General features: G+C 37.2%; 1 protein-coding gene across 3 annotated transcripts in view; it reads left to right on the top strand.

Moving 5' to 3' along the window:
• The window catches only part of myo6b (myosin VIb), a 154,847-nt gene that overhangs the window by 105,544 nt on the left and 23,118 nt on the right, over positions 1 to 26,185 (top strand). For 2 of the 3 annotated variants that reach the window (XM_087288953.1, NM_001004110.1), the window contains 4 exon segments: positions 673 to 881; positions 10,127 to 10,205; positions 21,243 to 21,403; positions 21,906 to 21,941. In XM_087288953.1, the coding sequence (XP_087145079.1) occupies positions 673 to 881; positions 10,127 to 10,205; positions 21,243 to 21,403; positions 21,906 to 21,941 (485 nt within the window). 3 annotated transcript variants of the gene reach the window in all.

Genomic DNA, 26,185 nt, shown 5'->3' with positions numbered 1-26,185 from the left:
CATTCAGAATCGATTTCTAAGTATTATTACTTATCTATAAATTACTAAATGGCCTAGGAGCTCAATACATTGCAGATATGCTCACTGAATACAAACTTGATGGACCACTTTGGTCTTTAGGATCATATTAACTAGAAATTCCAAGAGTTCAGACAAAAAAAAGCAGAGTGAACCGGCTTTTAGCTATTACGCCCCTCACTGCTGGAATCAGCTTCCAGAAATGATCAGATGTGCTCCAACATAAGGCACATTCAAATCCAGACTGAAAACACATATTTAGCTGCGCCTTTACTGACTGAGCACTGTGCTACGTCCGACAGATCGCACTATTGTGTCTTTCTTTTTCATTATTTTAAAACCTGTTTTAATACATTTTAATTTATTTTGAAAAACATTTATAATTTGTTTTTATTGTCTTACACTTGTCTCTTTTATTCTTGTTTATGTAAAGCACTTTGAATTACCACTGTGTATATGGTATATAAATAAACTTGCCTTGCCTACAGTAAAGACTTTCATGGCGCTATATATGCAGGAGATGTGAATTACAGCAGTGCTTGATTTAAAATAAATGCTGCTTTAAAAAGTTAAGGAGTGGGCACCCTGTAAAACTAAACTATTCCCAAATAAATGAAATGCATTAAAACTCTCACTTGTTGTCTGTACTTGCAGTCCACTGTGATGAGCCGCAAGGAGATCGAGCAGGAGTATGAGGGCCTGGTGAAACGCTCCGAGCAGCTGCTCTCCTCAATGCAGAAGAAGAAGCAGGAACAGGAGGAGACGGAGAGACTCAAGCGCATCCAGGAGGAGATGGAGAAAGAGCGCAAGAGACACGAAGAGGAGGAGCAGTTACGCAAACAGGAGGAAGAAGACCGCCGCATGTGAGTCACGGCTAGGATGAACCGTACATTAGGTCAGAGTCCCAGTGCATTTGAAAGAAGAACAGGAGCTGAAAAAAAAGATGGGTGTGGGAGGGGATTGGCAGAGAGATTAATACATCACTGGAGGGTTCGGCTTGACCTGCTCTCTCTTATGCATTCTCCAGAGCCTGCTGTCATGGATAGCATCTGTCATCGTTTCACAAATCAGGCCATGATGATATTTCTATGTTTATAGTCTTGTCAAAGAATATTTAGTTCCACACCAGCATAAGCAACAACAGCAACTTCTGTCGGGCTGCTCACTTTATGGTTGGTGCAGCTCATTCACCTTGGAGCCCTTGCGTTTTGGTTTCTTAATTGTGTGGATATGAAAAAAGTGGGTTTGAACTTGGCAGACTTGATCTGATTACAAAAACAAAAAACTATTGCTCTGTCAGTGCAAATTGTTTAGGGGAAATTTAAAGAGAACCACTATCATCTGAACCTCAGTGAACAGCAAAAACAGCTGAATATTAGTAAAATGTGTGTAAAACGATACAATTGATCTGTTTTTTTAGCATTCACACTGCCATTTTTAAGATACAAAACTAAAAAGTAAAAATCTAAAACAGTAGTTAACTTTTGAAGGGGATCAAAACATGTTTCAAATTTGTCCAAAGACAAGAATGGCTGTTGCTGAACAGATGAAAGGTGTTGATCCACTTCTAATGTTGACTACTGTGCAGATATATATAGAAGTTGAGTTTTTGCTTTGCATTTTATTCATGACTGAATGCTAAAATACTCAGGCCAATTCAGTTCATTTAATCTTTATTTTTATAGTGCTTTTACAATTTAGATTGTGGCAAAGCTGCTTAGCATGGAAGTTCTAGTAAATTGAAACAGTGGCATCTGTCATCGTTTCACGAATCAGGCCATGATGATATTTCTATGTTTATAGTCTTGTCAAAAAATATTTAGTTCCACATCAGCATAAGCAACAACAGCAACTTCTGTCGGGCTGCTCACTTTATGTTTGGTGCAGCTCATCCACATTGGAGCCCTTGCGTTTGGGTGTCTTAATTGTGTGGATATGAAAAAATTAAAGTGGACCACTATCATCTGAACCTCAGTGCACACCAAAAAAGCTGAATATTAGTAAATTGTATGTAAAACGATACAATTGATCTGTTATTTTAGCATTCACACTGTCATTTTTAAGATACAAAGCAAAAAAAGTAAAAATATACTGTTTATGCAGCAGTCGACATTTGAAGTGGATCAAAAACATTTTTCAAAGACAAGAATGGCTGTTGTAGAATAGATGAAAGGTGTAGGTCCACTTCAAATGTTGACTACTGTGCAGATATATAGAAGTTAAGTTTTATTTTAAAAACGACAGTCTGAATATTAAAATACTCAGATCTGAGACCTATTTCCATAAGGCTTTTACAATGTAGATTGTGTCTTAACATAGAAGTTCTAGTAAACTGAAGCTGCGCCAGTCCAGTTTTCAGAGTTGAAGTTCAGTTTAGTTCAGTTCAGTGTGGTTTAAATTTCACTGCTGACAGTAAAAACAATGAAAAGCAAATCCATCGATGCCTCGCTCCACATGTCCAAAACCAAGCAATCCAGTGTTGACAGTGGTGAGGACCAAACTTCACCAATTGACAAAAGTGAAAGGAAAAAAAAAAACTTGAGAGTAACCAGGCTCAGTTTGGGGATGACCATTTCTCCTTTGGCCATACTTCTTGTGCAGAGCTGCAGTCTAGGTGTTTTATGTGTATGCTAATGCAAAGAGATGTCTCTTTAATCTAGTTTTAAACTGATCGAATGTGTCTGCCTCTCAAACTGTGCTAGGAAGGCTGTTTTTAGAGTTTAGGTGCCAGATAAGAGAAAGATCTACTGCCTACTGTTGATTTTGATATTTTGGGAATATCAAAATCAATTTTAAGATCGAATGCTTTCTTTTTTTAATTTTTGGTCCAGATCAAACAAACCAACAGAACCAAACTATAGTGTGAACACACCCTTATACATTACTCTATAGTTTTGTTCCTCAATGATTGTGGATGTCCCTGTGTGAAATATATACGCCATAATGTCAATTTAGCTACAAGAGCTACATTTTAGCTTCACAGGTGTCTTTGTGTAATGTACACTAAAAATGCTTGGTTACATACATTCAGTTTATGTTGGGGCAACATGAGGGAATTAAGTTAATGTCTCAGGGCCCTATCATACACAGGTGCAATAAGGCGCACTATTTGTTGGTATTTTCAAACCAGCACAACTGTAATTTTCACATTTTGCACCACGTTGTTTAAATAGCAAATCAATTTGCGCCACTTTGTGGACTCATGGGTGTTCCTGTCTAAAAAGGAGGTGTGTTAAGGTCCCTTTTTGAAGAACTGAAACAGACTGCATCATTGACCAACTAAAAGCTGCTAAAGTCTAAAGTCTAGCCCAGAAAACGTTAGTTATGTGTCTATGCAGGTCCAAACACTTACACATTGCTGAATACACACAGGATGTACAGCAATACGCAAATATTTTTTATTTTTCCTGCTGGTTAATGCTTGGGCCGAATTTTCCTTGCCAATCTTAAGCCAATTGTAATTGTTTGTTTTAGTTCAATTTGGAATTTCCACAACCTGCAGAGCTTGGCGGATCAGAGTGAGCGCTCCAACTTGGCCCCACCCTGATCCACACAAATATCACATATAAAAAAATAAAGGATTAAAATGTTACAACAATTATTATTTTCTACATAAATATAAAAACCACTGCCAGTAAGCCTTTTTCAACCCAGGAGTGGGGGGATTCAGTTTATTCCTGTCAATTTGCATTTGTTATTATAAGCAGTATTATGTATTATATGCATATTTATACTTGTTTTACTAAAAAAAGTTTAGATTTTTCCACCTGTCGGGTTTTGGAGACGTTTGCATCACGATATGGGACATAAAAACAGGACTTAGGTTTGGATATAACTTTTTCAACACACTTTGTTATTATTCTTCATTTATTTGTTTGCTGTAAATAAGAACTGAATTTATAAATAGTTTTGAAGCAAATCCTTGCGCTTAATAAACTAAATTAAATATGTAGGCTAATGGATATCTTCAGTGGAGTGTGTAAAGCACCGTTTTCTTATCCATGAAAGTAAAGGAGTAAAGTTAAGAGTAAAAGTAAAGTAAAGAGAAAGTAAAAAGGCTGAATGGAGAAGGCTCATTCTTTATCCTCACTGCAGATGGTCTGTTGAACTGTTTTCTCATTAGTGAAGCATTCAGTTTTTCCACTTAGAAAGTCCGCCATGTAAATAGCAAAATGACCCATTGCTCAATGCAACTGACTCTTAAAGGGAATGGGAGATGAGACTGATTGGTTTAATGCATGTTACAGTATACTCAAAACACACCCATAACTCATTCAGAGAATAAGCACAAGACTTTACGCTTAGATCGTTAAAATAGAGCCCTTAGCTTTTACAAATTTAAGTGGATTAAACATACTGTAAAACAATTAGGTTGTCTTCCCAAAAAACTCAAGAATTGTGTTGCTTCAGCTCATTTTGAATAAGTAGTTCGAACAAACAGCAAACATACTGTTTTTTTCTGTAAATGGATTTAGATGATGGCATAAGCCTGATTTATACTGCATGCAACGCGCGTGGCTGTGCATTTATACTTCTGAACGCGGCCTCTGTTGGTCTGCGTTAACACTTCCGAAACGCTAGTTGGCAGTGAGGTGTAAATGTTCCTCTGTGTTGAGTATTTTCGCTACTTTTTTGCTTTTCCTGAACACTTCCGGGATGTATAAGTGGCTCAAACTTGCTCATTTTGAGGCAGGAACCGGCGGACGTGCAACAACTTTAACTATGAGGTAAACACAAAACAAAACTTTCCATCCGGAGCTCCTTCACGGGACTCCACACTTGTAAGCAATCGCTTCATTGGGCTCGCACCCTTCACGCGGCTCTCGGTCCTGCCCAGACTCGTCAGCAATACCAAGCCGACCAATCACAGAGCTTGCGCTACGCGTCGTTGCGATGTGTAGTTACATTTTTTGAGAGGTGCCACGGCGAAGGGCTATGTGTCAGTGCCGTAACATACGCCGGCGTTTGACGCAGAAGTATAAATCAGCCTTGAGGCGATACAGGTGCGGTTCTGGTTTGTACATCTAATAAAAAAATCTAATTAAAAAATAAATCTAATTAAAAAATCTAATATAGTATTTTTGTATAAAGAGACTCTGAATCCAATAAACATTTTCATATTTGATCTAATTTCAGTGGCTAACTGGGAAAATTTGTCTAAATTGTAACTTTTTTTTGTCCATTTTTTCATGATGTACTATGCGACCTCAGGCTGAACAGTCATAGCAAAATTAATTAACTTTTAAGCCATTCCACATCCATATTTCATCATGATTCTGTCGCTTTTACATACTGGTAGTTTTTTTTTTTTTGGCCACTCAGTATGTCAGACGCTTGTGGAGTCAGTAGACTGACAGCGAGGTGTTGAACTCATCAGTATTACAGTGACAGCTCGATACAAGTTTAACTTAAGGAGTCATACTATAAATATTTAAAAAAACTTTGCCCTTTTTTTCCCCCTTATCCATGTCTTCTTTCTACTTATCACCTGAATTTCCAAGAATTTACTGGCTTTTGTATAAATAGTGTCTTCAGTTGCTGTGCTTACCTCTGTATGACCTTTATATTATTGCTCGGTGTGAGCTATAGCTTGCTGTTTTTTGTTTTGTTTTTTTTTAGCATTTTTTTCACGTCTGTCGATTAAGGACTGCGGATCAGTGCACACTGAAATCTGTAAAATGGCATCAGAATTGAAAACCAATGCATAAGCATATACATAATTTGCTTTAAAAAGTCTGCATGTAATCTTAATTTATTTGCCGACCCTATACATCTTTAGAAGATATACCATAGGGCTGCTGGATTTCGAGAAATAAATCGAATTGTTTTTTTTCTGATCAAAATTGAGATTTAAAATGTGATTTTCTACTTAATAAAAGAGCTACAGGTTTGATGTTGTGGTTTTAACAGCACTGCTAAAAAGTGGGTGTTTCCCAGTACTGGGTTGCAGCTGGATGGGGTATTCGCTGCCTAAAACATATGCTGGTTCATACCGCTGTGGTGACCCCTGATAAATAAGGGACTAGGCCTTAGGGGCTAAGGAAAATAATTGACTGAAGTTTTAGAATTGGTAGTGCTCTCACTATCAACCTCAGTCAGGTTTTTCTTCTTTTTTCCTTTAAAGAAATTAATATTTTACTTCATTTTACTCCACATCCAGTGTTCAAAAGTGACAGTGATGGTAATGTTACAAAATATTTCCATTTAAAATAAATGCTGAACTTTCTGTGCTCTATAGAAGTCATTAGACTTTCCACAAATAGGTTAAGCAGCAGAGTTATCTTTCCAATCAAATTAGCATAATAAAATGATTTCTGATGACGGCTGAACATTAAACTTCACATTAACATTAAACTAAGCCATCACAGCTATGACTGACAATTTAAATATACTTTTTACACTAACATGACCTTGAACTTGTTCTCGTCAACTCAAGTCATTAAACCTAAACAGGGACATATCATGAAATACTTAAATTAAAATAACGTTTTTAGATGTTAGAATCAGTATGTCAGTTGTAAAGATGTCTATAAGGTAGTGTGCTCCAAAACAATCACACAATTTTAGAAGATATAAACATCTAATTAGCAGTTCTGCACTTCCACCTAAATGGATCAATGTTTTTTGTTTTTTCAACATCACCACATGCTTTAGTTTGTCATTAATTCTTGACCAATCTAATGCAATCTATTGCTTTTCTCAGATGTAATGTCGAATTTTAACAGCCGAATTTAAACCACTGGATTTACAGAATTGAATTTTTTTAAAACTGAAATAAAATTAACTGAAAATTGATGAAAATTGAAGATCTCCAGCTGCTTTATCATCAATTGAAGTTTTTAATACCAATAAATAGGCAAGAAAAAAAAGCTAATAAAGGCAATGAAGTAGTATTTAAAATGAATATCACTGTCTTGGACAATATAAGTATGCCCATACGGAATCTGTGTGTGCAGAAATCAGCAGATTTCCGCAGATTTTTAGCCCATCATTAAGTCTATTTATTTGCTTGTATAAATGTGTGTACATTTATATTAGTTCAGTTTTTAAATTCATTTTAGTAATATTATTGACTGATATGTAAATGTCCATATGATTAATTTAAAATACAGTTTGTAAAGTAGTAGTTGATATATTATTTGAGAGACTTACTGTTTACCAAATAAGTTGTATTACATGGATTTGTATTGTTAATTAAATAAAAGTAAAAAGGTATTATTTTTAATTTCATATTTTAAGTTTTTAGTTATAATACTCCCAAAATCATGCATAAATCTGCAGATTAAAAAAGAAAAAATCTGCGAAGAAATAGCAAAAAAAAAGCCGACAGATTCTGTTTAACCCTAATTATAAGTAATAAAATGATTATGAATAAAATGAGTAAGATGTTTTGGACATTTATATTTGCCCTAATGTATCAAAAGCCAGCTGGCGGTCGAGTAAACGTCAGTCCTCAGATTTCAAGAGGTGATCCAGTGACAAACGTTATTCTGCATTTGAGGAGTTGTCGGGTATTGCGGGACTTTTACGTGTGGATTAAATTTTGTTTTGCTTTACAGTTGGTGTAATAGTTTTAAAATTGTATGTATAAAACATAGTATTATCCTAAGACGTGTTAATAATAAGTGTATCCCCCGTGTGCATATACAGCCCGCTTACCTTAGTAACAGATGACAGAAATTAAGTGTAAAGGACATTCCCTATTAGTCGGCTTAGTCCCTTTATTAATCCGGGGGTCGCCACAGCTGAATGAACCGCCAACATATCCAGCATGGTTTTATACAGTGGATGCCCTTCCAGCTACAACCCATCTCTAGGAAACATCCACATACACACATTCACACTCATACACTACGGACAATTTAGCCCTACCCAATTCACCTGTACCGCATGTCTTTGGACTGTGAGGGAAACCGGAGCATCCGGAGGACTCCCACACGAACGCAGGGAGAACATGCAAACTCCACACAGAAACGCCAACTGACCCAGCCGAGGCTCGAACCAGCGACCTTCTTGCTTTGAGGCGACAGCACTATCTGCTGCGCCACTGCGTTGCCAGTATCCCCATAATATCATTTAATTAAAATAAAGGATCAACAATTGAATGTGTCTCGACAGTCTTTACAAGTGAAGGCATTGTCTACACACAATATCAATTCCCAATAAAAAAAATATTACAAACTATAAAATACTATTCATGAAAATATTAAATAACAGACAAATCCAAATGCCCATCACAAGCGGGCTGCATTCCAGACCAGTTCAGCTCGATGACATATAACCTGTAGTCCCATTTAGCAACTTGATAGCAACCGTCTTTTTTTTAAAGAAACATATCAGATTTTAAAAAATCAAGAGTGTGATGTAACTGATGTGTTTAATGTTGAAATCTTATTTAAGCGATTTAACCGAAATCCCATAGAAAAAAGTGATTGCGCTCTATTTAGACTGTCCATGCGCAAAGGGCAAAACGCCCATTTAGGGCGTGTCAGAATGCATTTTTGCTAATATAAGGACAGAAAAATCCGCTTTGCGCTGTGGCGCATGATCTAAAAGGGTTGAGTTTATTTTCTCAATGAGTTTTAGGTGTGTTTTGAGAATAAACCAATCAGAGTCTCATCTCCCATTCCCTTTAAGAGTCAGTTGTGTCGCGCCATAAGCGCATTTGGTATTTACATGAAGTAAAGTAAGTGTAAGTGGAAACATTTCACTAGCAAGAAAACAGTTAAACAGAGCATCTACCGCGCGAGAATGAGAGATAAATGATCTACTTTACGCACAGACATCAATTACCCAATAAATAATTCATTTTGTTTGTAAAGTGCAAAGATTTGTTTCAAAACCATTTCTAAATTCAGTTTTAATTTCCAGCAAACGAATAAATGAACAATAATAACGAAGTATGGTCAAAAACCTGAGTAATATCCTAAAACACATGCTGTGCCCCATATGGTCTAAAACCTGCAGATGGGCAAATCTAAGCTTTTTTTTAATAAAACAAAAATAAATATGGATATAATAAATAATACTGCTAATAATAATAACATTATACAAAAGCAAATTGTTATGAATGAACTGAAAAAGCCTCCCGAGATGAAGAAGGCATAAAAGCAGTGGTTTTTCATATTTATGTAGGCTAGAAAATAATATGTTTTGTAATATTTTAATCCTTTATATTTATATCCTATATATATCCTTAATATTTAAATTTTTTCATATGTAAAGATATTTGCGTATTTCTCTACATCTTGTGTGTATAAAGCAGTGTGTAATCGAGGCGCAACTCTGCGCTGGACTTTAGACCGGGTTTTGTTTTGGTCTATTAAAGAATCTATTATAGTTTCTCAAAATAGCAACATGCCAGCAGTGCGCCTCAGAACGCCTTCCTTTTTAGACCAGAATGCCTATGGGCGCTCTTATGAGCGCAAATGCATTTGCTATTTAAACAGCTTAGCGCAACGCCTTAAAACGACTCAAGCTGAAACTACCAAAAAACAATTTCGTCGCGCCTTGCGCCACATTGCGCCGGGTGTATGATATTGCCCATTGAGATGAGGAAACCGGATGAGGAAACCGAAACTGCTAAAATGCTAACTTGCTTCCGGGTTTTTTGCATACAAATTGACGTCATAATTCCTCCACACTATTAACCTGTTAATTCCATGTATTATATTTTTTCAGTTTGTGCCATTCGACAAGGCTTTTATTATAATACTTTTAGCATTGATTTTGTTTCATATGAACGTTTCTCCATATTTTCAAGATCTCATGTTTGGCAAGCATCAACATGTCATCACCTGAATTCAACATCAACAACAACTAGATGCAAAGGAGTTGTTTGTGAGATGTATATAAATATATAGTTCTTTTGATATGAAAATTCTAACATTTTGGTAACAGCGCTCCTCAACAATGCTCCCCAGCGCACTATTCAATTTCACCTGCCATTGAAGGGCACGGCAAACACTACATTCAGTCCACGCTTCTCTTTGTGACAATTGTGAATCCACCTGTGGGTGTTTTTGGCGTCCCCTTCCTGCGGGCCATTGATCAAGAGTAAACTCATTAACCGCTCTCTCTCTCTCTCTCTCTCTCTCTCTCTCTTCAGGAAATCTGAGATGGAGCAGAAGAGGAAGCAGGAGGAAGAGGAGAGGAAGAAAAGAGAAGAGGAAGAGCGAGTCCTGCAGGTGTGTATGTGTTGTGTGCGCGCGCTCCCTCTGTGTATTGATCCCTCTCCTCCGCTGACTCCTTCGGCAAAAGCAAATGCCCACTCCGTCTCACGCTGGCATGTTCAGAGCCGGTCGGGACTGGCTGTTCTGCAGGCATAATCATGACTGTATTGAGCTGCCACAGCGGCCTGTGGGTTTATTCATCAGCCCCTGCTTACCTCCTGGGGCTGGATTATGCTGCGTCTGCGGAGTCAAAGTCCTCTGTCCTCTCTCTCTTTCTCTCCCAATGGCGATGCTGTGTTTGGGGGCTTGGCTGACTTTTCTTACGCTGCTCCCTGTAGACAACTCGCCCTGCAGAGACGCTTTGTAGCCCATGGTGACCCGAGAACTGTTGCGCATGATTATTGGCTTTAATGTTCTGTTCTGTTCTGTTCTGTCGCTAATAATTCTCACTGTCTTGTTGCTTTTTTTTAATTTCACTTTATGTATGACAGTTGTTACTATAATTGTTTTAGTTTGCAATACATTGAGTTGTTTGGCAGACTCTTTTTATCCAGAACGATTTTTAAAATAAGGACAATAGAAGGAATCAAAGCAACAGCAATTACTGTAAATAATGTGACAGTTATTGGGTAGGCTGTGCCCCGCTGTGAACCATGTGATGGTTAAGAGAGTAAGGGAAGTTTCACAGTATATTCTATATACAGTTGAAGTCAGAATTATTAGCCCCCCTTTAATTTTTTTTTTTTTTATATTTCCTAAATGATGTTTAACAGCAAGAAAATGTTCACAGTATGTTTGATAATATTTTTATTTTTCTGGAGAAAGTCTTATTTGTTTTATTTTGGCTAAAATGAAAGTTTTTATGTATTTAAAAAAATATTTTAAGGTCAAAATTATTAGTCCCTTTAAGATATATTTTATTCGATAATCTACAGAACAAACCATCATTATACAATTGCTTGCCTAATTACCCTAACCTGCCTAGTTAACCTAATAACCTAGTTAAGCCTTTAAATGTCACTTTTAGCTGTATAGAAGTGTCTTGAAAAACATCTAGTAAAATATTTACTGTCATCATTCATTCATTCATTCATTCATTTTTTTTTTTTGAACGAATCTTCAATATGACTCTGGAACTACGAGTCCTCTCAGGGAGTGATTAAAAAGAATTGAACTGTTCATCTCTCGAGTCCTCGGGTTTGAGTCATTCTCTCACGTGATGAACGAATGATCATGGCTCCTATCGGCTTAGACTGTGCATTGATTATATGTGACTGTCAGTGTAACGTGAATGAACCCCTGACATTTGAAGACATGAAGAGGTGAGCTGAGCAAAGAGACAAAAAAGCCTTCATAGACAAAAGAGCAGGTAAACATTGAAATATTACTTTCTCCTTGTTATATTCTACTTATGACTTATTTGTCGTGCAATCAACCTTTTATTTATATATATATATATATATATATATATATATATATATATATATATATATATATATATATATATATATATATATATATATATATATATATATATATATATATATTGTTTCTTCTAGAGAAAGTTATTACTCTTAGTTTGGCTGTAATAACAGCAAACTGCGGTGGCGCAGTAGGTAGCATAATCGCTTCACAGCCAGAGGGTTGCTAGTTCAAGCCCCAGCTGGGTCAGTTGGCGTTTCTACCTGTGTTTTCTGCAGGTGCTCCGGTTTCCTCCACAAGTCCAGAGACATGCGGTATAGGTGAATTGAAGCTAAATTGTCCGTAGTGTGTGAGTGTGTGTGAGAATGAGTGTGTATGGGTGTTTCCCAGTGATGAGCTGCTGCTGGAAGGGCATCCACTGCGTAAAACATATGCTGGATAAGTTGGCGATTCATTTTACTGTGGCGACCCCGGATAATTAAAGGGACTAAGCCGAAAAGAAAACGAAAGAATGAAATAAGGGGGTCAATATTATTAGCCCCCTTCAGATAGTATATGTTGGCTACAGAACAAACTAGGATATTACTCATTAACTTGCCTAATTAACCTAACTTGCCTATAGTTAACCTAATAAGGTACGCTGAATTGCTAGTATCTTGTAAAATAACTTGAAAAATATTCTGTACTGTCTTCATGGCAAAGACAAAAGAAATTAGTTGTTGGAAATGAGTTATTGAATCTGTTTTTTTTGCAAATGTGTTGAAAAATCTTCTCTACAATAAACAGCAAATATTTGAAAGATAATAATTTCACAAGAGGGCTTATAATTTGCTTGATGACAGGACATCATCATACAGTTATGAACAGAACTGCAAAATGAGCTAGAGTAGAGTGAATGAAGATTCATGGCTCAATGCAGGAAAAAAAAAGCAATTTAGAGAAAATGCTTGCCACTTTATTAGGTACACCTTACTAGGACATATCAATAAATAAATAAGTATATACACACACACACACACACACACACACACACACACACACATATATATATATATATATATATATATATATATATATATATATATATATATATATATATATACATATATATATATATATATAGTCAAGTCTTAAGGATATATTTAAGTATATATGAAATAAAGACAAATGTTAAGACTCTCTGTTTCTCTCGCTCTCTCTCTCTCTCTCTCTCTCTCTCTCTTGTATATATACAAATTAAACATTTTAAATACATTTTTTAATTAAAACCCACTACATTAATAAAACCTTTTGCTACGCACATTATATTTTGCTGATTAGTTCAACAAAGCCAAACATTTATTCAATATTCTGCACTTTAATTATTGAGAAGATAATTCTGCCATTTCTTTAGAGTCTATCTCACTGTATATTCTAGTTCTATTGTAAGAATAATTGCTACTGTGACCTTTTCTACTACCAGTCTTTCATTTCTCTTGTTTTTTGCTATTCTGAGGCACCCTTCGTGTCATGTTCAGTTAAGTGTGTGTGTGTGTGTGTGTGTGTGTGTGTGTGTGTGCGTGTTGAATCACAAATGTATGTAAATGTATCCAACTGCTTAAATGATTCAGAATACTCTAAAATGTTAACAGTAAAATGTGCTGCTCAGTGATGTTAAACACCAATTGATGATATGCACAAATTGTTCTTAAGGCAGCTGGAAAACATTCAGTGAAAGCCACTTGTTTGCGTGGCTATATCCTTGATTTTCTTAACTTCAGCAGCATCATTAGAGTATTAATTAGTTTATAGTGAGTACATAGTGTTGGAATATCTATCTCTATTCCATGCGTGTTCAAGAGAAAAGGTCAGGAGAGGTTTTTCTTCAATGTCAAAAATATTAGTAATTTATTGGATACAAATGAATAATTCGATGACAGAGCTCTGGGTTACATTACCCCAATGCAATACATGAATTACATTCAAGAAGTTCGCAACTAACATACATTTCCTGACTTCAGCATATATACACCACCGATCTTAACAGGTGGAGTTTTGGTGTAACGTCACTTGTCAGTCATTGTTCAGTCCTCCATTGGCCGCCCCTTCGGCATACTTCCTCTTTTTCTATGAATTCTCTGCCCAACAACAAAGTATACATCTTTCTGTGTTCTGTGTTCAGTTTTAACACCTCTCCTCAGACAGGAAGTTTCTGCAGAGCTGAATTTAATTTTGGACCCGCATCTATCTACTTCTGCAAAAATGCTAATTAGTATGCACAGCACTCACACACAACATTAGAAGTTCAGTTAATATATGACCCTTACATGACCAATACAAATAATCGTTAGATTAAAAGAAAAGAGACAAAAAATAATAAAAAATGGTTCCTATTATTCAATAATAGTCAGTTAAATTGTTATACCTAGCATTCATTTAGTTGTTCAAATGTAAAACGAGATAGAAAAGATGCAATTTAAACACAACGAAGGAACAACTTCTAAGCAGAGAGCACAGAACATTAATTTTAACAACAAGGCATACTTTTGCATTGGTGCCAAGCCTGTTGATTAGGATGAGGTACATTACAGTGCTGCACTGCTTACAGATGGTGTGCTAATGTAATGTTAATGCTTTGTCCAGTACATAGAAATGATGTTGTGTAGACGTTATTAACTACACTTACATGACATTTGCACCATATGTGTTTCTTTTCATTCAAAATGACAGTCTAAAACAGGGGTCTCAAACTCAATTGACCTGGGGGCCGCAGGAGGCAAAGTCTGGGTGAGGCTGGGCCGCATAAGGGATTTCACAAAAAAAAAAGTCCTCAAATGTCATTATTAACAGTTTTAATTATTTCTTCTGAACATGAAGTGTCCTGAACATTAATAGAACATCGAGTGAAGATTATGAACAGTTCTTCTGAACATGGCATCTTTTGCCTACTCCTTGCTGCCAGAGACTTGACAGCGCTTCTTCTCACAAATCTGAACCACATTTGGCTTTAGAGCAAAAGCAGTTGAGACCCTCAGTATGGCTTGGGGGAACTCACTCAAAACTTCCATTCCCTCACCTAAAAAAGGCGTATATATGTATAAATAAAACACCCCAACCCCACTCCAGTCACATCAGTCTGTACCAGTCTGTATCTACCTATAATATATATAAGATGCAGGCTGTAGCTAGGTAGATGGCAGGCTGCAGATAGGTAGCTAAGTGTCAGGCAGGGGCGGGAACAGCTTACCTTGGTTCTGGCCGGCGCGAGTTCCCTCCTAACACTTCCTAACACGTGGTGACGTCACCGGCATCCCCGCCCCTTTGTTTACACGGTGGGCGGGGAATGCCAGTGACCGCTGTGTACGGATAGAATCAACTGAGCGGGGAGCGCTCTCTCTCCCCGCTCCGCTGATTTTGTCAGTGTACAGCGGTCGGCGCGGGCCACAAAATATTGCACTGAGGGCCGCAAATGGCCCGCGGGCCGCGAGTTTGAGACCCCTGGTCTAAAACATTTGGAGTAGTTGCTGGTTGCTGTGGGTAGATGCTTAGTGGTTGTTTATAGAAAGCAATAGGTTTAATTTGATGTAGTGTGGCAGGATTTGATGTGATACAGTGCTAATTCTGGTGTGTGATGATTTTGCATGCCTTTTAAATGGGCAATAGAGTGCATTCATTCATTATGTTAAATTGTTCTCTGCAATCTACCTGCATATGTAGGTTTGTGGTTTAGGTAGGGGTAACAACTCTCCATAAATGGCTCTTATATGCTCATTTATAACCACAGGAATTACCCATATTGTGAAAAGCTTGGTAGGGGCCATATTTGGAATTGTTGTGAATATTAATGAGCCCTGCTCTGACGCTCCACTGGTTGGTGCCTTTTGCTCTCTCACACACACACCAAGAGTGTGATGTTCTTTGAAATACACACATGCAAAATAGTCATACTGAAGTTGTCACAAACAAATTGGGTAGAGGGTAGTATTTTAGAAGGAAAGACATTAAATTAAAGGTTGATCTGGAGTTATGTTGTGAATGAAATATAGGCTAAATTGTAATTGTACTTGACAAAAATATGTATTTAGATTGTAATTTGAAACTATGTATAATGGATATGATAAAACAGGCTGGGAGTAATATCAACCTCTAGATAAAGATGAGGTTTATAAAGTTTATTGCCATCCTTTCACTCCAGAAAAATCACAGCAGGAGCTGAGTGATATGACATGGTGCATAAGTGCTTATACAAACACATTAAACACTGATATTCAGCTGTTGATATGTGTTTTTGCACAACATGTTTGTAATGTGGCATCTAACACATTTAAAAGCTGAATATCAGTGTTCAATGTGTTTATATAAGCACTTATGCACCATGTCATATCATTCTGAAGTGAAAGGAAGGCAATACAATTTATAGTTACTGGGATTTTACCAAGTAGGACATAGTCCTGGATTAACATCTACAGTATGTTGATCCAGGAACAACATTCCTTTCAGCCAATCACATTTAAGGGATATATTTACAGTATATGTTAAGTTTAGGCTTACAGCTAACACCTTATGTGTTTCTACATAATTGTTATCTGATTTTAAAAATACTATAAAGTTAGGGTTAGGTTTAAGAGTAGATATTAGGTATGGATTACATTCTCAAATAGGAATGATGTTACAGGATTAACATAGATGCTAATCCAGCACCGCGTCCTTCTAGTGTCACGATACTGGAATTCGGTACCACTCGATATTGACGTTTTAAAAATGTCCATTTCCCGCTAACATTTAAGTGCTACTGAGCATGTTCTTAAACAGTGCTGATTTACCCTTCTTTTTATTCACTCAACAGAAATGACTGTGATTGGCCGTTAAGGTCGTCAGTTCACTGAACTCTGGACACTGGACACTGGAGCATTTTAGTCATGTTGATTAGCTGGTTTGTCTATAAGCTGACATACAAGCGATCGGCTGATGAATCGCTGCTCTAAAACGCTCTAGTGTCCCAGTATCTGTGGTTACACTCAGTAAATAGCGGTGAGTTCAGTGAACTGATGACCTTCACGGTCAATCATAGTCATTTCATTACTTTATGCCACTTCAGGGAGTGCTGAAATCAGATGAGAGCTACAGTATATAATGATGGTGTCATTTTCAGTCAAATACATTTTCAAGAGTTCACACTTAGCTGATAATAAATAAAGCGTAATTGGCATGCTGTCCCAGGAGGAAGCCCTGAGCTTGTACTATCCTCGAGCCCGGGGTTCCCTCCCAGAGGGGAGTTCGATCTCAGGTAGATCTCGAGAACTCCCCTGCTTGTCGTCGTGTGAGAAGTGTAAACTAAGGTTGTCTTGGGTGATAATTTGGTTTAGTCGATTGGCTATGGTGTATGTCTCTGGATGGTGGGAGGAACCCGGGGGAAACCCATGCGAACAGGGGGAGAACATGGAAACTACACACATAAACGCCAACCGACCGAGGTTGGACCAGCGATGTTCTTGCTGTGAGGCAACAGTGCTAGCCACTGGACCACTGTGTCGCCCTATCGGAAAAAAAGGGTGGGAAGTAGGGGTGGAAGGGGGGGAGCTTCAAGAAAAAGATAACTGGAGTGAAAAACTCTGCTTATTTAAAATGCTTTCGTAATCATCTAATAGGGCAGATTACGGAGTTAATAAGGTGCCAGCCGTGTTGATGATAAGCACGCGATCCTCTCGAAATTAGTGTATAAATAAACCACACTTAAATACAATACAGCAAACTTAAAACTTAAAATATGTCATTGTTGTAATCTCATTAGGAAAGTTTGTAACCAATCATACACTGCCTGGGACGTCGTATTACAAAGATGTGGATTGTCAAAGATAGTGTTTTGAGTTTTCTGCTTTTTGACTGTGATTTTACACTCATGTGACTAATATTAATACCTCTGATTGCCCATTTATGTAATTTATTCAGTAAAATTTGAAACCTTTGTGATAATCAAGCGTGAGTGAAGTAATCAAGTGAAGCTCATTGGTTTGCTCTCTCTTTATATAATCGAATGACTAGAGCCAAATTAAAAGATGTTTTCCTGCCTCTAAGCTCTTCTGAAAACATGCTGTTTCTTTACAGTGTATGGTCGTAATGTTCAAAGCTGCAAGAAAAAAAATAGTGTGAAAAGTAATTTGATGCAACATGGACAGAAATGTAATTACTTTTCACATTATTCTTTGATCTGGAAAGTTTTCGTTTAATTGTGCAGAACTGTTTTTTGGCCCCTTATCTTAAATTTGCGATGCAGTCTTGTTAATTTCGTTGACCTTTTTTTGGCCTTGCTCAGTTAAATTTATTCTTTTACCTTGGCTTAAAAACAACAAATCTTTCTTTTAGCTTCAAAGCTATCTTTAAGTCCTTGAATAAATTGAAGACCTTTTGCAACAGAAAACATTTGCTATTCACTCAGAGACTGCTGTCACCCTGTTTATAAAATCTTTATCACAGTTATTTTCGGCCATAATACATCACTCTGTTTTCCACCACATCTCTCCTGCTTTTAGCAGTTTGATTCATAGCACAGATTTATCATGACCAGTGTGTGAAATAACCCTCAATATCTGTGTCTTTGTATATGTCTTTGTATATAAGGGTATTCAACTTCAGTCTGGCTTTTTCCAGAATAGCGCCTGCTTCATTCTTCTTTCTGTGAGGTTTTTGTGATGAAAAAGCTTCGCACTTCAGTCGCTCCTTTGCTCTGTTGTGACCTGTGCTTTTGGACCATGCGGCTGGACTATGTCCCAGACTGTCCTTACACATTTAAAACCATGCTGTCCATTTCATTAGTTTTTTTTATTTATTTTTCATTTTACACAGTCTAGACGTAGAATCCCTGACCGGCTGGCTGCAGTACAGCCTCGATTATACAGCTAATCAGACCTTAGCACTCAGCAGGAGCGTAATGGCTTAATATCCTTTCAGTGGGCAGTGCTTTAGATGGGTTGCGGTGTGTCTGGGGCAGGGCCACCCTGCTAATCTCTCTTCCCTCAGATGTACCAGACGCCACTGCATGAGGAGATTGAGGGAATTCTGTAGCCTGCTTTAAACATGCTCTCATGTTGAGAAATGTTATGACCAAAAAGCTTCTCGCTGCCTTCCTGAAAGTCAGCAAAATCAGGTTTTAGCAAGTGTTTGCTTTTAAAATGATCTTTCGCTTTCTGGAAACCAGTAAAATATTCTTTTTTTGGGGATATTTTTTTAGAATGAGAATGTTCTTCCACTTCCAACATGTAGAACATCGTATTTCATGCCAGTGATGTAAACTAAAAGTAATTTAGAAAAAATAAGCAGTCCTTCAGTATGTCCTGTCCATATTTTAACAGAAAAACAACCCCCAGCCTTGCTGAGATCTTTTTTTTTTATTCTGTAAAATGCGATTGGTTGGCTTTACATAAAATATAAGTAAACTAAGTGCTTCTACAACGATTAGTTGACTTAAAAAAAGTGAGCACTGCCTAAAAATTAAGTAATTGATTTATATGCAAAGTTCTTAAAATTTCTTCTGTTGAACACAAAATAAGATATTTTAAAGAAAGCTGAAATTCTTTAACCATCAAAAGCTGAAAATCGGTAACCATTGACCCCCTTAGTAGGAAAAGCAGATACTATGTAATAGGGCTTCACGATACTGGAAAAATCTGACATTGCGATATTGAGATCGTTCTTCAAGACGAAGATATTGAGATAAGAAAACTATAATATTTATAGTGAGTTAGGAATCGTCTGATGATTAGTCATGAGCTAATGCTGGAACAGCTGTGAACTATGGAGACAGATTAGACTCAATAATAATTCACGCAAAAGACACGATGTACACAAGCGTAGCCAAATTCACGTGCATAAAATCAAATTCACGTGCGTAAAATATTTATTTATATTCACAAAAAAGTTTCACGTGCACAAAATAAAAATACATTTTCATAAAATACGTTTAACAAATGCGTAACACTATTTGCAGATGTATAACAGTGTACAAAAAGTTTTGAATGTTTAAAACTTGCGAGTTCATCCTGAATGAGAATGTGCAAATCCTCTTTCACGTACGACTCCCCCTGGATACGTGTGTGTGTATTTTTGAGACTCTCCTGCCAGAGGCAGGGCAACTCGTACCTTTCAGCCAATCAGATGAGAGCTGTAATCGATGACAATCACTCTGAGTTACATTTGCGCAGACTGTTCCTCTCCAGCATGGTGAACGGAGAAAGCAGCAGTCGCACTTTTTTTTCATTTATTTATTTATTTAACCAGAGCCTCACTATTTTTATCCATTATTTTGCCGCAGCTCCGCTCTTCTTATTTATTGTCTCGCAGGCCTATGAGCAAAATGTAGCCTGCAGGGTAGTGCTCATGTAAATATCATTCCGGCCACTCAGTTTAATAGTGCCATTGTGGTCTAGTGGTCAGCACGTTGCACTTCGACGCTGTCGGATCTGTGTTCGATCCTGACCAAGGTACGTTTTTTTTTTTTTCATTTTTATTGTTAAGACATATAAAACTGTAAGGTTGTTGAACATTTGAAGTTTTAAAGCAGCTTATCATTAATTAGCCTATTTGTTTGTTTGGGAAAGAAACCATTAGCTAACTAATGCCATTTCCCCTTAACTCTGAAAATGAACTCTAATGTCTGTTTTATTTTTACCATTCATTCAGAATGGACCTTCGGGTCACTCGAAAGGAAGTGAAATTCTAAATTTGTGTCACTTTCTTTTCGCTGATAAGATATACAGCCAGCTGCACAACGTATCTATGTAACTCTCAACGATTCCTCCGGGTTTCTACCCACCAGAGCCTCAATTTCGCTTTTAAAAATGGCGGTTGGTGAAATCAGTCTATTAAAAAGTTGATGATGACAACATTGCCTTAGCAAACTGTGAGATAAATAAACTTGGGATTGCCTGCTGGGTATTTTAAGCTGGGGTGCTAATCGTTTTTTTTATATTATATTTTTTTATATTTACTGTTGCACTAAAGTCCAAAAGTGAAGAATTGATGTTACTTAATAGTTGATTGTTCAAACTTCACAGACATACTATTTGTTAACAGAGTTTTTAAATGTTAAAATAGGGTGGATTAAATAAAAAATAAGGAACATCCTTTATCTGTTTCTTCACTCTTTATTCTTTTTTTAAAATGTATTATAGAAGTATCGGATTGGGTTTCACTATCGGTAGATACTCAAAATCAAATGACTCAGGCACAAAAACCCAATTGGGACATCCCTATTATTTTTCTATTCTTGGTTAGACTGGTTTGTCCTCATTTTAATTTTGGTCAAGCTGGATGCTCACCAGCAAAACTGGTGACGATGACAAATTCTTTGAAAGTGGTCCACAAAGAAGGTTTTGCTTGAAGACACCAGCAAACAAGCATCCGAAAGTCTTTTTAAACAGGGATGGTGTCAGCCTCATTCAAATTCTTCTTTGGCCTCTCACAGTTCAATGCTCTGAGCTCAAATCTGTGGTCATTACTCTCAGCACCCCCACCGACATCCATTTGTGCGCCCGTGTCTCAGTTTGGTGCCATCCAGTTGGAACTGAACGAAGACACAGGTGTGGAAACCGCCGAAGGTGTCAGGAATTGTGTGTGCGTGTATTATTGATTTGTGGTGATGTATGCTTATTCCAGGCCGAACTTGAGATGCAGCTGGCATTGGACCGGGAGGAAGAGACTCAGAGACAGACCATTCTGGAGCAGGAGAGGAGGGACAGAGAGTTGGCCATGAGGATCGCTCAGAACGAGGCAGAACTCATCCAGGATGAAGCCCAGATGGATCCCATCTTGCGCAGGTACACACACACATGCAGATTATATTTAAATAATAAAATCCACATCTCAAACAGCATCAACGGGTTAAAGCAAACAAAGAAAGACTCCACGCCGTGTTGCATCCCTGGTTACCATTCACGAAACACACATAAATCACAGATATTTTTATATGGAGATTTCCATCTGAAAAGAGCCCGTATGGTCTCGAGCGGCGACAGAACAACAAACAAAGAACAAGGTACTGCCAGACAGCGTTACATAAATGCCATGAATCATTTTTACTGTGGCCAACTGGTGCGCCTACAAAAGCAGGTAAACAGAAACACGAGTCGCCTGCGGTGCAGCACTCGGGAGTCATATTTCATTTAGTTAATGAAAGTGGACAAAGAATTGTCACCTGTTCCTACTTTGTGTATAATAAAATAAAAGGTTGTTCTACTGTTTATTACACATGCTAACAAGGTGCTAAGAGGAGCGTGTTGTCATCCAAAACCTCTTGTTTGTGCTTCATCTCCATTTTAGAGATGCTACCACAGGTGTTTGGTTCTTCACAGAGATGTAAGACCTATTAAGAAACCTTTTTTATCCAGTTTTCCACTTCATTCAATCTAACCACACTCACCCACAGTCACGTCCTGTTCCCCTAATCTCACCACAACCTAGATATAGCAGATTACCCTTAGAAAGTCACAGTAAACAATGGGCTAATTCTTAGTGTTCATATTAACCTAAATACTTCATACATGAATTAACTCTTGGATTAAATAGAGAACTAGCATGTGGTTATGTTTGTAGATTTAGAGGTTTTTGGGAGGGGGAGGGGGTGTAGGGTTCTTGTGGGTGTTTGTTGATCAGACTTTAAACAAATGGATAAATATGTAAATATTAAACATTGGCATAGCTTTTTTGTTCTACATAAATGATAAACTGTGAGGCTTTTGAATAACATTTGTGGATAAACTTACTTTCTAACAGATCTATTATTTATTCGTTTATTTAGCTTGAATGGTGAGCACAAACTTCACCATAAATGCACATTCAAAAAAGGATCAATGTCATATCTAGTGGTCTGAGAATGATCTATTTTATCTCCAAACCATCAAAGAATCATCAAACTCATTATTGAGAAAACATCCTTGAAAACAAGAACATAGAGTCTGTTAAAAGAGTTTTTCTATCTCAACCTTATATCCTATCTCTGTTTGTGCTATAACAGATAAAATAGAAACCAAATTTCCATTTGCTGCAAAATATACAATATATTAAAGTATATATATATACACTGCCCGTCCAAAAAAAAAAAAAAAAAAAAACTAAATCATCACCTGAATTTACCTATAAGCAAATAGGCCTCCTTTTGGATAATTACTACATGGATGTAGGGATGGGCGATATGGCGACAAATACAATCTTTAAATTATTTTCGATATATTGTTAATGCTTCTAGATTTAAAAGAGTACTGCAACAATGACTAAAGACACAAAAATTAGAAAATTATTAAATGGCTTAACATATTTTGGGCAGATGCATTTTCAGTTGGCGAAAAATCAGTACAGCTCTAATATCAGCACACTTTTAGATTCCCATTAGCTGCGTTTCTACTGCCGAGCCAGTTAGAGCCAGGGCTTTTATCGGGCCGGTCCGTGCCATTAGCCCGGGAGCATGAACAGTAAGGCCAAAATCATGTCACGCTTCCTCTGTCGGGCTAGAAGCTTGCAGCGAATCACACAAACCCCGCCCCCAGAACTTCCCCCGAATCAAATGTCACACAACCTGCCCAGTTCAGTGGGAATCAGGCAGGCAGATAAACCACACCATCGAATCATCACAATCATCACGAAACGATTAAAATGAAGACAACTGAAACAAACAAATGAAACGTTACTGTACAGCATTACGTTATATGTCTATACGCACATGCCTATGTATTTTTATTTATTTGTTTACTCGCCGACTGACTGTTGGCATCGTACAGTGCATCCGAAAAGTATTCATAGTGCTTCAAGTTTTCCACATTTTTTATGTTACAGCTTTACTCCAAAATCGATTAACTTCATTTATTTCTGCAAAATTCTACACACAATACCCCATAATGACAATGTAAAAAAATATTTTTTGAAATATATATAAAAAACTAAATAACTGAAAAAATCACTTGTACATAAGTATTGACAGCCTTTGTCTCGAAGATTTAAATTTTACTGATCATTCTTGAGATGTTTCAGCAGCTTAATTGGAGTTCACCTGCGGTAAAATCAGTTGATTAGACATGATTTAAAAAGGCATACACCTGTCTATATAAGGTCTCAGGGTTGACAGTGCATGTCAGAGCACAAACCAAGCATGACGACAAAGGAATTGTCAGTAGACCTTCGAGACAGGATTGTATCAAGGCACAAAGCTGGGGAAGGTTAAAGAAAAATTTCTGCTGCTTCGAAAGTTCCAGTGAGCACAGTGACCTCCATCATCCGTTAGTGAAAGATGTTTGGACCCACCATGACTATTCCTAAGGCTGGCCGACCATATAAGCTGAGTGATCGGTGGAGAAGGGCCTTAATCAGGGAGGTGATCAATAACCCGATAGTCACTCTGTCTGAGCTCCAGCGTTCTTCTGTGGAGAGAAGAGAACCTTACAAAAGGACAACCATTTGTGCAGCAATCCACCAATCAGGCCAGTATGGTAGAGTGGCCAGACGGAAGCCACTGTCCGTCTGGAATTTACCAAAAGGCAAAAGGTTCTGCTTAAAAGGTACTGCAAAGAGGAATGGGGAAAAATTTCCAAAGACAGGTGTGCAAAGCTTGTGGCATCATATTCAAAAAGACTTGAGGCTGTAATTGCTGCCAAAGATGCATCAACAAAGTATTGAGCAAAGGCTGTGAATACTTATGTACATGTGATTTTTCAGGTTTTTAATTTTAATAAATTTTTTCACATTGTCATTATGGGGTATTGTGTGTAGAATTTGAGGAAATAAAATAATTTTTTGATTCATTTTTGAATAAGGCTGTAACATAAAAAAGTGGAAAAAGTGAAGCACTATGAATACTTTCTGGATGCACTGTACATTGTTAATGCTTCCAGATTTAAAAGAACAATCACTAAAGCCACAAAAATTAGAGTATTAGAAAATTACTAAATGGCATAACATATTTTTGGGCGATACATATTAACACACTCTAATATCAACACACTTTTACATTGCCATTGTTACTCATTTCTGCTGTGTGATTAGCTCTTTGATCAATATAGAGTAAAAACAGATCGTATCAATGTTATTGACAAATTTTTTATCATGATTCAATATAATACCGTTTATTGGCCCAGCCCTACATGGATGATTGTGCTTCAGCTGCTAACAAGTTATTTCACCCTAATTGATGCAGAGAGCAGCTTGTCATTTCTTAAACAGTCATGATCATCCTGGATTGTGGAGAAGATGTTAATCTGTTTTAGTAGGGGCGAATTATTGGCATGCGTCAAGCAAAGAAAACATTAAAGGAGATTGCTGAAGTAAAAAAAAAAAAATGGATTATAATTTAGAAAGATTCAAACTTATAGTGAAATAAAATCATAAAAAATAACAGTAGAACTCAGTAGGCTATGTTTAATTATGAAATTATGAGCATTTCCCCAAACACAAAGTGAAGGGAACTCAAAAGATTGAGACAAAACAGCTGTGTAGCCTTAAGGAAACCACTTTCCAGTGAGGCTAATTGGAAAAAAAGACTTCAATTTAGTAGAAAACTTTAAGATTGGACTTTAAGGGACTTGGAAATGGGTCTAGCGGTCAGATGAGTCTAGATTTACCCTGTTCCAGAGTGACGGTTGCTTCAGGGTAAGAAGAGAGGCAGATGAAGTGATGCACCCATCATGTTTAGTGGCTACCATAAAAGCCTCTGGGTGCAGTTCTGTGGTCTGGAGATCCAGCAGTTGATCAGGTCAACATTCAGCAATGATAAGTGCCCAAAGAATGAAGTCAGATGACTACCTGAATATGCTGAAGACCAGGTTGTTCCATCAATGGATTTTTTTCCCCCGGATGACACAGACATATAGTTAAAGAAGAAAATGCCTGAATTCATAAGACTTAACCCTAACGAGAATCTTTGGGATGTGCTGGAGAAGACTATCAGCTATTGGTGAAAAAATAATCCAACTCTGGATGAGAATAAATGTTGTTGACGTTGCAGAAAAATAGTGAAACGATGCAATGGCAGATACTCAAATTCATAATAAGTAATTCATAATCAAAGCCAAAGGAGGTCCAACAAAATGTTAGAGTGTGACTTTATCGTTTTTTTGGACAGGCAGTGTGTATATATTTATTTTTTACTAACCAACACTGCAGTCTTCACCTGCTTGTGAGTATTATTTGCTAGCTCTCAGCATGAACATTTTGAGCTCTGGATGATGGTGCTCAAACAGGAAATCTCGACTTTTTAGTGTTGACTGATAAATGTTGCTTTAAAAGGGGGAAATAGAGTTTTGTTGCAGTGTTTATGATTCTTCTAGTGCTGTCAAATGGAGTCATCAGTTTCAATTAGATCATAGCAGAAGGAAATCTGTCACAATAAAATAACCATCAGTCTGTTTGGTCTTCTCCGCACATCACTTAGGAAGTTTCCCATATGGCAGTTTAGCAGTGCTGTGGAGTAATTATCCAAAAGTAGTAGTACATATCCAACTAAATTACTAAAGTATTTACTCTTGAGACTTGATTTGTTTAGCTTTTTAGCTGAATTTTGCATATTTTATTTTATAATGAATGTTTTAGGAGGTGCTTAAAATGTATGAATGCTG

The sequence above is a fragment of the Danio rerio genome, chromosome 17 (assembly GCF_052040795.2).
Source record: "Danio rerio strain M-AB ecotype USA chromosome 17, GRCz13ab, whole genome shotgun sequence".
Lineage (NCBI taxonomy): Eukaryota > Metazoa > Chordata > Actinopteri > Cypriniformes > Danionidae > Danio > Danio rerio.
Note: the sequence above shows the minus strand (reverse complement) of the source record. Positions and strands in the feature narration are given on the sequence as shown.